General features: G+C 38.7%; 1 protein-coding gene across 9 annotated transcripts; it reads left to right on the top strand.

The window, feature by feature from the left end:
- The first annotated feature begins 176 nt into the window (after positions 1–176).
- On the top strand, positions 177–12,948 carry LOC105456219 (lethal(3)malignant brain tumor-like protein 3). 9 transcript variants are annotated; one of them, XM_011700102.1, is made up of 16 exons: positions 177–359; positions 6,068–6,275; positions 7,181–7,472; positions 7,838–8,077; positions 8,175–8,797; positions 8,989–9,148; positions 9,231–9,402; positions 9,495–9,672; positions 9,772–9,970; positions 10,052–10,507; positions 10,579–10,765; positions 10,844–10,965; positions 11,059–11,452; positions 11,539–11,611; positions 11,702–12,016; positions 12,108–12,948. In XM_011700102.1, the coding sequence occupies exons 1-16, from the start codon at positions 334–336 to the stop codon at positions 12,231–12,233; spliced, it is 3,771 nt and encodes a 1,256-aa protein (XP_011698404.1). In that variant the 5' UTR covers positions 177–333; the 3' UTR covers positions 12,234–12,948. The 9 variants fall into 9 exon arrangements, with proteins under 9 accessions (XP_011698404.1, XP_011698407.1, XP_011698406.1 ...); XM_011700105.1 differs by lacking the exon at positions 177–359 and adding an exon at positions 396–1,812; XM_011700104.1 differs by lacking the exon at positions 177–359 and adding an exon at positions 1,819–3,585.
- Positions 12,949–12,995: the final 47 nt, after the last annotated feature.

The raw sequence follows: 12,995 nt of genomic DNA, 5'->3' as shown, positions 1-12,995 counted from the left end.
TTATTATTTATTTCTCGCGTGATTATTACAGTAAATGAGAAGTTCGCTCGTCACTTCACATTCGTGCGATCACGTGACTGCACGTATAGAGCGTGTAATTCTTACGTGGTACTCTCCTATATGCTCGAGGTGCTCGTAGGCTGCACTAATCGCGTGGAAAACGTTGGCGAGGAGACGCGAAACGTGCAGAAAGTGTAGCTGCCGTACGGGAAATGCGCAAAAACTGGAGGAGCGGGAGCGTCTGCTGGGCCAAACGCCATTGCGCACGGGCGGAATCTCTCGTCGTGTTAGCGTCTCTATTACCGCGTTTATCAACGTTCCAAGACCCATCAGATGGCCCTGGTCGACAACTTTAAAACGTAAGTTGTGCATTTCTGCTATTTTCCGCGCGTACAACTCGCCGCCGGCGTGCAAAATGATTCGTCGTGCCCGCGGAACGTTATCCAGTTGTCCGGCGCCGTTCGCGGTCGCCCACGAGCGTTACCTCGGCGCGTGCGTTGCTAAAATCGTCGCTCTTTGTTAGGCCTGACGTTGTTCGCCCGTGCGTGTTGTTTCCCTGGTAAATATATCTACGGGAGTGTACACGACACCGGGGCTGCGCCACGTCGATTTGTACGCTCCCCGTGTGTAATTCGTCCGCGATCGAAAATTCTCGTGAGCCGCGGACGCGGAGCACGCACCGTGAACGCCGAGTTAACGTATATATAATTTGCACTTTGCGTGCATGAATGCGAGAGTATCGACGATACTCGACTTCTTCTTTTTTTTTTCTCCCCCTATAATTCAGCGTAGTTCGCCCGATTGCACTTTCGAACGTATTTTTTATCCGACGCGTATCGTAAACCGTTTCTTCTTTCTCGCTCGGATAATATATATGGGATAGTAAAACGTCGATTCGCGGGGGCGGACATTTTATATGACGTTTTACGAACTTTTCATTAACCTTTGGTCATTGCACGCAAGACGTGGGACCGCGACCGACGAAAGCGACGAATATTTTTATCGATTTAAATATATTTTTTATATATATATATATTTTTTTTTTTTTTACGAAGAACCGCAATACGTCTCTCGTGCCGTGTCTGCATCTTATTTTTTTTCGCGTTTCTTTATCTATTTCAGGCATTAACTCCCGCCAAAATTGCATCTTTTCCACATAACATATATATATATTTGCTCAATATACGAATACGTTGAATGTTCGTTTCTTATTTGCGTCTAAATGTGTTGCAACTTTAATGGTCGTTGCGTTTAACCGTGCATAAATTACTCTTCCACTTTCCATCGGTTCTCCGCCGTCATAGCGGTTACGACATCAGACGCGATTTAACAATACATATATTCGAAATTCGAGATTCGGAAAACGGTGTGGCTCGAATTTTGAGCTCCTATTTAAAATAAGACCGAGTGACATGAGAGCCACATTGCATTTGTGGCAGCACAGCAGTTTGCTGTCTGGCTGACCTCGATTGTCGCGGTACTCCCGATCAGATCTATACGCTCCGGGCCCGTGTTAAAATGTGCATGTGACGTGAACTTCCGCGAACTTGGAGGTTAAAGCGCGAGCGGTGCCGCGAACGGTGAGAGTGACTTTTTTTTTTCTTTTTTTCGCGCTTCAGTGTACGCGGTTGGTTGAGACTCGTTTTGCGGATGTCGCCGAGTGGACATTGATCAGCGGAATTTGGAGCAACTTCGTTGAACTTCGGCGTGCGTTCGTTATAGCGACGTTGAGAAACTCGTCGGTAGAAGCGGCGCGGGGAACTTCCTCCTGTAAGCCTCAGCCGAGATTGCCGTTCGCCGATAACTTCGCGTGTAAGATCTGCTTATTAATCGTCTAATTGAGAAACGCGACGGAATGATATTTCACTTTCGATTCACTGTCGATGTATCGAAGTTCTGTTCGACTTCGCCTCTGATTGGCCACGTTCGGCAGAATGTTTATTTTGCAACTGTTGCTTATCAATCATCCAAGTGAAAAAAAAAAACGGCGGAGTGATATTCAAAACCAGCTGTCTACAATAGTTGTAAGTCGTAAGAATTGACTTAGCCATAATCGAATGCAAGGAAAATAATCGATTGTGATAAGTCAATTATTACGGTTTATGGCTATTACATGCCGGTATTCATCGATTATGAATATACATATATATATTTGACGTCGTCTTAAATACAATTTACCAATCACAGAGCCGTATAATATCTTAAGACGTTACTTAAGAAATGGTCTTGAAATAAAAATTAACTATATGAATACCGGCCATAGAATATAGGCTTTCCACTTTCGAGTCATATCGATATATTTTTTACTTTACAGCTGTTGTAAATTTTCTTCGCTGATATAGGACTATTTCTCTAAATTTAAAAGTACAGTCCAATCACCATAAAGAAAACTTAACAAAGTTGTAAAAAGAAACATTTTGCTAGAGTTCGATTGTAACACACAATTTCATGAAAATTACATAAAAATAAGCAAATTTACTGTGTGTGCTAATTGTAAATATTTCAGTAAATTTGCTCATTTTTGTAATTTTTATCAAATTGTGTAATACACAATTCTGAATGCGAATCTCTAAATGTGGCTATTATTAATCCACGCGATGTTCGCGGATAAAAATATGTGACGTTTTTTTATCCTTTTTTTTAAAATGACTTAATATATTCACGACATTTGCTTTGGCTTTTGGAGGCAATTAAATATTATACGAATTTCATACCAAATGTCAAATGTGAAAGTTTCGAGAGTCGTTAAAGCAGAAATCCTCTAATTTAGTTGTGAAACAGTTAAATTTGATTGGTCGTCTATTTTTCGTCAATTCGCGTTAAAACGGAGCGAAGATATAGTACCTATATCTTTCCTCATTCGCAGGATTTTGACGAAATTGTAACGGAAACTCTATATACAAAATACGCTCGTGATTCTTATTAGATGGACTCTCGCTAAAAAGATGTCGAGAATTTTTTTTTGTCCGCGACACTGTAAACTTGGCGTCTTCGACGCCCTCTGCTCTCACAATCAGTTCGGTCGTCCCCACGAACGCGCATCTAAATAATTCGTGCGTAGTGATCGTAGCTCAAAAAAAAATATCTTTATAATAAAACTATATCTTTATTGGTTAACTTAATATATTGCACAGCCTACGTCTCCTTTAAGGTTCAATTTCCTTCGTACGCGTCAAACGTGGTTAAACGCGCCTCGATTCACGCCGAAGATACGAACGGACTGTGCAGCGTGTTTATCGATCGTATTTACGTGGTCGACGATATAGGCAAGCGGATTCGAAAGCAGCGAAATTCATGTATCTCCATTTCTTTTTAAACTCGATCGTCGTAAACGCGTGAATTCGCCTCATGATCGTCCGACTGACGTTCTCGTGAATGATATTAAGTAAGACTATCGACCCGCGTCGGGGCTAACAAGTATACGTAAGAGACTCGAGTTCTCTGGAAGGAAGAAGAGAGAGGGAGGTAGAGAGAAGGAAAGAGAGAGAGAAACAAAAGAAGTTTAGTCGCGTAAAACACAGAACTAGCGGTGTGGAGTTACCGCGTAGGAATTTTGGTGAATTCGACTGGTGCTATATAGACACGGTAAAGTATATATTGTTGTTGCCTTACCCGTCATCGCCGGGGGCTCATCCAGAGACGGATTTACATGGATTTGCATATAAAGCGTGCGCACGGGAAAATCGACCGATCGCGGGCTTAAAATAAAAGATGCCACATCGCGTTCTATATGTATTGCGGTGTAATACACGCGCTCTCTCGAGATCCGATTCCCTCCCGAGCAGCTGCAGCACCCGATGTTGCCGTGCACATATCGGGTGCTGCTCGCACGGATGCGTTAGCGGATATTCCGGAGTGAATTCAGATCAATTTTAAGCGGCCCGTTCGACCTGTAGATTCTCGCGTAGCCTGTTTTTTTTCTTTGCGACAGTGTGAACGATAATCGTTTCGCGGAAGTTTAGGGAAACGCTAACACGGAGCATTTCGAGAACATCGCGGAATTGTCACCGTCACCGCCGTTTCTCTCTGATCGCTTGAGAACGCGGAGAGGTATATCGTTCGCGTTTCATTTCGAGAGAGTTTGTAAAAGACTGTGGAGAGGGAAGGTAAATATAAGAGGATCGTAATTGTGTACATATCTATACATATGTGCCGCGACGAGAGCCCGTTTGAGACGCGATTCAATTTTGACACGCCGCAGATATCAATTACAGTTCCCGCGATCGAGAGGCAAATTGCCTCGCGCGTCTCCCAATCGATCGCGAGTGATTAGATCGCCTGCCAGCTGACGTTTGAAAACACGCTGGTGCATCACATATACATATATCAATCTGTCTGTGTATGTATATAGATGTAAGATGAAGCACTCCGCGTTCGCGGGTGTAATCATCAGCCAGGACCTTTCCCACTCTAGCTCTCGCATCGATATGGCCGCTATGTGTAGAGAGTTGCATAGAGATACCGACCGAGGCTCCATCCCGCGCAGGTGGAAACGCTATCGCGATTCATGTATATGCGCCGTTATTCATATCGCTGATGTTTGTAAAACGTTATCGACGCGAGGGTCGCTGTTTTTCTTTTGCAAAGCGTTCACGGAAGGCGAATGTCGCGAAAAAGTTCTCTGTCTATTTTTCTTCCAAAAAAAAAATAGAAAGATGCCCACGTGATCGATTTTAACGAACACAAGCGCGCGGATTATCATCGACATATCGATCGTCGATCGCAAAACGACCCTGTGGGAGGGACGGGCGGGATTTGCTCAATTCGAAAAAAAAAAAAAAAAAAAAGAAAAAAAAAATAAAGAACTGTCAGTCAAGCAATGAAGATGGAACGTTGGCGTCGCTGGTGCGGCGCGATTGGCCGACGCCGACTGCGTCCGTTCACTGTGCGGCTGTGTGCGCGGGCCGCGCGGCGGCCAATGAGAGGCGAGCTGCCGCGCCGTCGCCACTGCGCGTCCGGCCTATGGGGACGTAGCTGTGGCGTACGGGAGACTAAGGGCTCGAACGCTCAAAAGATGTGCTGAGATTTTTGTTAAAAGTGCGTGGAACGGCGTGGGCGGGTCGCACGCGTTTTGTACTCGAGCGGGGAAGGAGCGCCGAGCGGCGGGGAGCTGCGGCACGCGCGAACGGCGACGTGTTCCCGCCGCGTGAGTTCCCGGGGCCGCGTCGTCGTCCGTTATTCTCGAAAAGTGCCGTGCGTAACGCGCGTTGCCCCCTTTCATTGACGCGAGCGACCGCGAGTGTGGATACGCGAGTCCGTCCGGTTTGAATAGGAAACTCGCGGATCCCTGTGCCCGCGGCGGCGTACGCACTCTCGGCGCGCGGGGTCGTCTCCGCCGCCGGTTTCGCCCAGGGTGAATTTCAAAGCGTTTGGAAAAGTGCGAGGATTGTAACGTGACTGTGCTGTGGCTATACGGATACGGCGCGCCATTTAAAATCGTACCGACCATTCTCCCTCGACGAGATCATCCGTCGGGCGTCTCCGATGCGTGATTTCGTGCGATAAACACCGTCGTCCCCCTGCCGTGTGTCCGCGTTTTTTTTCCCGCGGACGGCCGAATTTCGATTCCACGCGAATTATGTAATTGACCACGACGCGATATGCCGATGATAAACGCTATGTCCGCTAGGTTTGTAGCATTTAGTACCTGGGGCCTTTAATAATAAAAAAAAAAAATGCGTCATTTAGATTTTGTATAGTAATTGTTTATTTATCGCGATTGAGTGACGAATAGGGACGTCATGTTGCGATTTATTTCACGATTTCACAAAACCTCCGAATTGATCGGATGAAATAATTATGTTCGTGTAATTGTCTGATTATGCAAAAAAAAATAAATAACATGTACACAATCGGACAATATCCACTTAAAAATGGACTTTCAAGCTTCATTACTTTTTAGTTTTTGTCTTTATAAGTAGAGCAAATTTTGATTGTTATGACAATTCATGAATTGATTGATTGATTTATTTTTTACTTTATCTTTCTGAATTAGATATGCGATAAGAGACTTTTTTTAATGATGAGTAATGAATAACTTGGAGTATTTCCTCCTTTCTGCCAACAGAATGGAAGAAGAAATAGTAGTAGACGACATAGATGAGAATAATGCAACGGATACACAGCAGACGGATGATCCCTCTACTACGTCTGTAATGCCATTGCTGTACATCCAGCAAAATAAAGTACGTTCCACCCAATCGTCACATATAAATCAAACTCTTGTTTCACCTAACACTCAACTCGCTGCCATTATTAATCCAGTTAATAATCAGGTAATTATTGAAAATGGGTAACGCATACACATCTCATTTAACACTGGTTTTCTACTTTATGATTTATGTGACAAAGTTGAGAACCTTGCTGTACAGATTACAGTTGTATCATTATTTGCAACCTGTATCCTATATAAGCACCTTTAATATAATGGATGAACATATAATATTATATGAGCGAACAAAGAACCTACACAAGTTGAGTGGCCACAATAACCTAAAACTAAATACACCTTTTAGTTGTTACTCTGTATCATCATGACACTTTTTTTTGTATATTTATATATATAAATAAAAAATTATACATGATACTGTTGGAACAAAATGTAATAGTACTAAATACAGCTTATTCATTGTCAATACACATACATACACACATACACTCACATGTACATATATATTTATATATAGATCTTATAGCCCATGTAATACCAAGTGTAGATGGTAGCAGTGAGTGGTGCATCTCCTCATAGTAAATATAGATTTGGTCAACAGATATATGTACAGTGCATATGGTGAGACTCAGGTGAAAAGATGTACATAGAATTGATTTTCTTCTGAGAGAATATATTAAAATATACTTATGATTATTGAATTTTGTTGTACTTTATATGATATCAATGTTATCTCATGCTAAGTACATAATTGACAAATAAAAAGTGGATATTGATTAGTTTAGTGTTATTTGTAATTGATATGGACATTATGTAAACATTCTCACGTTTGAATACTTTGAAATTGAATTCTGGACAAAATTGTGGCTTTTAACTTTTACCAAGTTAATTTTAGACAGCGGGTCTATTTAACTCTCATTCTAGATTGAGATTGGACAAAATAAGGTGTACTTCACTTTTATTTTCTGAATTATCACTGAGAAAATTAGGTGCATTATACTTTTATTCTAGATTGTGACTGGACAAAATAAGGTGTTTATACAAGGACCAAGTCAAGTAGCTACATCTCAAAGTAAACAACACATCGTGATTCATCGTCCAATAAATACTGTGAGCACTGCAACGCCTTCACAAGCTCAAAAACATATTTTACTTAGAAAGTCAACATCCACTGCTCAGATAGTGCCCTTGAATACGACGCAAGGGAATCAGACCAATGCACAAGTGGGAAAGCATACGTTTGCGTATTTGGGAGCCTTCATTAAACCTAACAAATCACGAGAGTCCGTTGTTATACCTGCAGGTAAGATTTTTTTTTGTATTTTATAAATTTTTGAAATAGTCGCTTCCAGGATTGGGAAATAACTCGTTACCTATAAGTTACATTCAGAGTTACTTTTTTTTTTCAATAACTGTAACTTCTTTACTTACATCTTTAAATAACTTAATATAGTTACAAGTTACAATGTAGTAACTTGTAAGAGTAACTAGTTACTTTTTGAAAGAAAATAACTGTAATTAGTTACTTTTACAAGATAACTTTCCCAATCTTGATCGCTTCACAATTTGTCAACTTATATAATACAAAAAGCAACGAAAAATTATCTAATTTAATATATCAAGTGACGATTATCTGTACATTTATATATATTTGGTGCTGCATTCTAGGGGCTCTAACATCGACTCAGATAAATAAGCCCAAAATAGTAATTACTCCAGTAATATCACAATTAGCACAAACATCAACAAGTACCACAAGTGGCTCTCAGAGTCAAACTCATAAACACATGGCGAATTTAATATTGCCAGTGAACATTCCCCAACAAAGCAACACCACAAAACCTAGCATGTTCAACCTAAAAATTAATAATGGTCAACTAAGTACGGACAGCAAAGGTACCATAACAGGTATAAAAACATATTTCTAATTAGGATAATCATTGATTTACGTGTATAGTATTTCGAAATAAAATATAAAATATTTTTGCTGCTTTGCGCAATTTAGTGTTACGTGAGTCAAAAACGACAAATTCAACGACACATCCCCCACCGTTGCATCCAATAGCAAAAATGAGCCTCTTAAGTGCAAATAAGGGCAGTTCTAATTCGATAGACAGTATAAAGATCACTGAGAACCCAGATTCCGCTGTTATCACGCCAATTCCGAAAAAGGAAGACAATCAACCGGAAAAGCGGAAAAAGACAATTAGCAACATATTACGAGGTTCTACCGAAAAACGGATGAAGAAGCAAAATATTCCAAAATCTCCTCAAGACAGTCTAGCTGATACTAATTATGCACTAAGCAGTCCCGAGTCTGAACAGGACAAAGATAAGAAGGCTCAAAATGACGATGACATCACATTGATTAAAGTTATTCCTAGTGAGGATAAAGTTTCGAAACTTAATACGAATATGGATGATGATATAAAAATAGAAATAATTAAAACTCCAACAAACTGCAACGTTGAAGCAATGCCAGACAATAAGAGTGAAGCAAAGAGTAACAATTGTGACGAGACGAAGGAACAGTTGAATACTTCGAATCAGAACAATACGAGTTTTGATGCGTCTAAAGTTTTAGACTGGAAGGATGGTGTTGGTACTTTGCCTGGAAGTAATTTACAGGTAATAGAGTTGTATATGATAATCAATAAATTAACCTAAGTTTGTATAGAATTGTCTAGAATTATTGTGAACAATAAGAGTTTTAGTTGCAGTTTAGTAACAGTTTTATGATATTAAAGTATTTTTGGACGTATATACATGCGTGTATATACAATTTATTAACAATTATTTTTTTTTGTACATTTTTTTAGTTTCGTATGAACGAATTCGGCATTATGGAAGTAGTAGATGAAGATGAGAGTCAAAAACAGAACAAAGATGGTATTGGTGACAAAGAAAATGTGTGTTTAACACAAAATTCTTCAAAAACCAGCTCAGGAATTGTTAACAACACTAGTGTAGAGAAAAAAGGTAATTTACAAATAGTACATCTTGATAAACATATAGAAGGTAAATGTCTACGTGTTACTATAATTAAATATATTTAATTTAGCTGAGGAAAGAAAATCTAGATCAGTAAGCGCAGATACTATGTATCATTGCGAAGCTTGTGGATGTTATGGATTGGCTGCTGAATTTGAAAGTCCAATATCATGCAGTCCTTCCTGCACGGAAGTAATAGAGGCTAAAAAGCAGCCTGCAAATCGAAAAGACAAGGATCTAAAGTGTGTATCATATACACGTTTAATACATTTTAATATATAATAAAAATTAAGAAATAAGATATTTATATTAATTTACATTAATGTTTACACAGAGAAGTACGCATGAAAAAGAAACGCAAAAGATTATTACAAGAACCACAGTGGTCGAAAGAGATGGACGAAAGATCGGATGAGAAGCCACATGATAAAATAAAATTGGAGATAGATGAGGAAAAAGACGCAATGGCGGGTATAGATGACGAAATCCAAGGAGATTCGTCAGAATCGAAGGTAAATCGAATATAATAATTAAATTATTAACCAAATTATTAAACTTAATTAAATTTAATGTGTTAAAAATTAAAATACGATAACTTTTTATGTGTGCAGTATCCTTGGCAAAGAGGAAAGTTGGGTTTTTCATGGCCAAAGTATCTTGAGCATTGTAAAGCAAAAGCGGCGCCTGTTAAATTATTCAAGGATCCCTTTCCCTATAGTAAAAATCATTTTAGAGTTGGAATGAAATTAGAAGGCATAGATCCAGAACATCCTTCTCGATATTGTGTTCTGACCATTGCCGAGGTTGTAGGTAAGTCAGCAGTTAAAAACGGCGTATGTACTATATAGTATCATAACATAAAATTCATAAAATGTGTGACGTTATTTTTAGGTTATCGAATGCGTCTACATTTCGATGGTTATCCGGAAAATTATGATTTCTGGATAAATGCAGATAGCATGAATATATTTCCCGCCGGTTGGGCTGAGAAAAACGGCAAGAAATTGAATCCACCAAAGGGTTACACATCCGGAAGCTTTAATTGGAATGCATATCTAAAACTCTGTAAAGCACCTATAGCTGCGAAGAATCTATTCCCGAATAAAGGCGCACTGCAATCTGTCTTTCCTACGGGCTTTCGGGTGGGCATGAAATTGGAGGCAGTGGATAGGAAACATTCTTCATTACTTTGCGTCGCTACCATAGCAGGCTTATTGGATTCTCGAATATTAGTCCATTTCGATTCTTGGGACGAGGTGTACGATTACTGGGCTGACGCGAGTTCACCATATATTCACCCTGTCGGATGGTCTCATCACAACGGACGCGTCTTGGTGCCGCCAAATAGTAAGAAATTTGAAATTAACGCATTATACTTTATTTATTTTTCCAAACGTAATTGTAATATCTATGATTAGATTATAAGGAAAAAACTTTCACTTGGGATACGTATCTGAGAGAAACCGGCTCAGTGGCTGCTCCGGCTAGAGCATTCAAGCAACGTCCACCGTGTGCGTTCAAACGTGGTATGAAACTGGAAGTAGTGGATAAGCGGGTGCCACAATTAATTAGAGTGGCAACGGTCGAGGATGTAAAAGATCATCTGTTCGTATTGATTGATATTTTATTTATATTTTATGTATCTTAATAGCGGTATAATAATGTATTTCTTTTTAAACGTAGATTGAAGATAAAGTTCGATGGTTGGCCCGATAATCATGCTTATTGGGTTGACGATGATTCACCTGATATTCATCCTGTGGGTTGGTGTGCAAAAACCGGTCATCCATTAGAACCACCACTTAGTAAGCTACTTCTATTTGACATATACTTTGTATATTACAGAATATTTTAATTTGCACATGCAATATGATCGATTTATTTTCATTATTTCATAGCAGCCGATAATTTGAATGATCGACCGGAATGTGGTACATATGGTTGCCGAGGTATAGGACACATAAAAGGACCTAAATTCGCAACGCATAATTCAGCATCCGGTTGTCCGTATTCTCCCCAAAATCTAAATAAAACGGGACAAATGCCTGATAGACTCAATTTGACAAAAAGTCACGACTTTCACGAATCCTATGACTACGAAGAAGAGCTACAGGAAAAAATAAAACTAGAGAAGACTGACAGAATAAAAATAGAAAAGTCTGAAAAATCCGATAAACTTGCGTTTTCTGATGATGGAATATTAATGATTGAAAAAGAGATTAAACAGGAAGATGGAGATTCGTCGGATAAGAATGACAAATCTGAAAATAGATCAGATAATAATTCAGAAAAGTATGTCGAAGCTAAATAACAATATTAATATAGTGAATAATAGTGAAATTGCTGTTTTTTTTATTCACATCGTTTTCTTGTTTCAGATCCAATAAGTTCAAGAATCTGCATAGCGATGGACAAACGGATGATGATGAGATTTCGAGAAAACGAAAAAAAGGTTTGTTAGTCAAGTCGTAAAAAAATGGACTTCTATATTTATATAGTATTATAATGAAACACATTTTTAATACGTATTAATATATTTTCAGACATCAAAATTCAGAAGAGTCTTTGTTTTCCGTTTCCAATGTCGCATATGGCGATCTGCATTGGAGTGCTGCCCCATATGCTTCAAATATGCCGGTCAAGCAATTGCGTAAAGAGTTATATCAATCTGTATATAATCCTGGATATAATCCATTGCCGAATGCACCGCATATATGGGCGAAACATAGCAATGCCTTAAATAGAGTAGTATCGAGGCAGACCACAAATCCGCGACGATGGTCTAATGAAGAAGTGATTAAATTTATACAAAGCATGCCTAACTGTGCAGAAGCTGGGAATGTTTTTAGACAGAACGTAAGTTTCAAAGAAATCATATTACAATCATACTAATAATTAGCTTAAATTATTATACGGTATATTATTATGCTGTTATTTGTTATTGCAGAATATCGATGGTGAGGCATTTTTAATGTTGACTCAAGAGGATTTGATGTCGGTATTGCGTCTACGACTTGGGCCTGCGATTAAGTTGTACAATAGCATAGTTTTATTACGTCAAAAAGCATCATGAATTACGCGCGAGCAAAGCATGTGTCACTGACTGACGAAATGTGTGGCAGCTATTGTGACAGGATATAATCTCGTCTATAATTTATTTAAAATCTTATTAAAGAAATTCCAAAATTCATCGTCAAAACCCATAATTCGTTAAAATCCGAATTTGCTGATTAAAACTAGAATGGTTGATTAGAGGTAAAATCGAAAAAATGTGAAACAATACAATTATAGATCTCGTTTCAACTAAATTTAAAATTAGTTCTATCTAGTGAAATCGGGTTTTAACGATTATGAGTTTTGATGGTAACATATATATTTCTTTGCCAATAAATTTCAGAAGTGTCTTTTCTTAAATGGACGGGCAAGAAAACTAACGAGATTCATGCGAGCGGACATTCGCAAGTGCGTAGTTCTGAACAGTTCTAAAATATTTTTGTATAATCCTTTTCTTTCAAATCGACAATTGGTAGAGAAAAAAAATTATGAAATTGAAATACTTATATGACATTTTAATTTGACAATTCTGTGAATCATTTCTAATAATTGTAATTTCTGTAATGCGACAAGAAATTCAAAGCTGTATGCATTGCTTTGAAGTACTTATAACTTGATATGACATATGATTAATTTTTCGTATATGATGAGTGTAATGAATCGTGTACAAATGTAAATATTGTTTTAATTATTAGGTATTGTAATAAAAATACTTATGCAATCTTTTCACTTAATTATGCCGAGTACTTCTGAACTCTAAACTACAAATTACAAAACGTAT

This window comes from Wasmannia auropunctata, unplaced genomic scaffold, assembly GCF_000956235.1.
Source record: "Wasmannia auropunctata unplaced genomic scaffold, wasmannia.A_1.0 LD335736.1, whole genome shotgun sequence".
Classification (NCBI taxonomy): Eukaryota; Metazoa; Arthropoda; class Insecta; order Hymenoptera; family Formicidae; genus Wasmannia; species Wasmannia auropunctata.
Note: the sequence above shows the minus strand (reverse complement) of the source record. Positions and strands in the feature narration are given on the sequence as shown.

Coding starts and splice junctions, on each gene's coding strand:
- LOC105456219 (XM_011700101.1), top strand. CDS start 5,601: ATGCCGATGATAAACGCTATGTCCGCTAG. Junction 5,630..6,067: donor ATAAACGCTATGTCCGCTAG/GTTTGTAGCATT, acceptor TTCTGCCAACAG/AATGGAAGAAGAAATAGTAG. Junction 6,276..7,180: donor TTAATCCAGTTAATAATCAG/GTAATTATTGAA, acceptor CTTTTATTCTAG/ATTGTGACTGGACAAAATAA.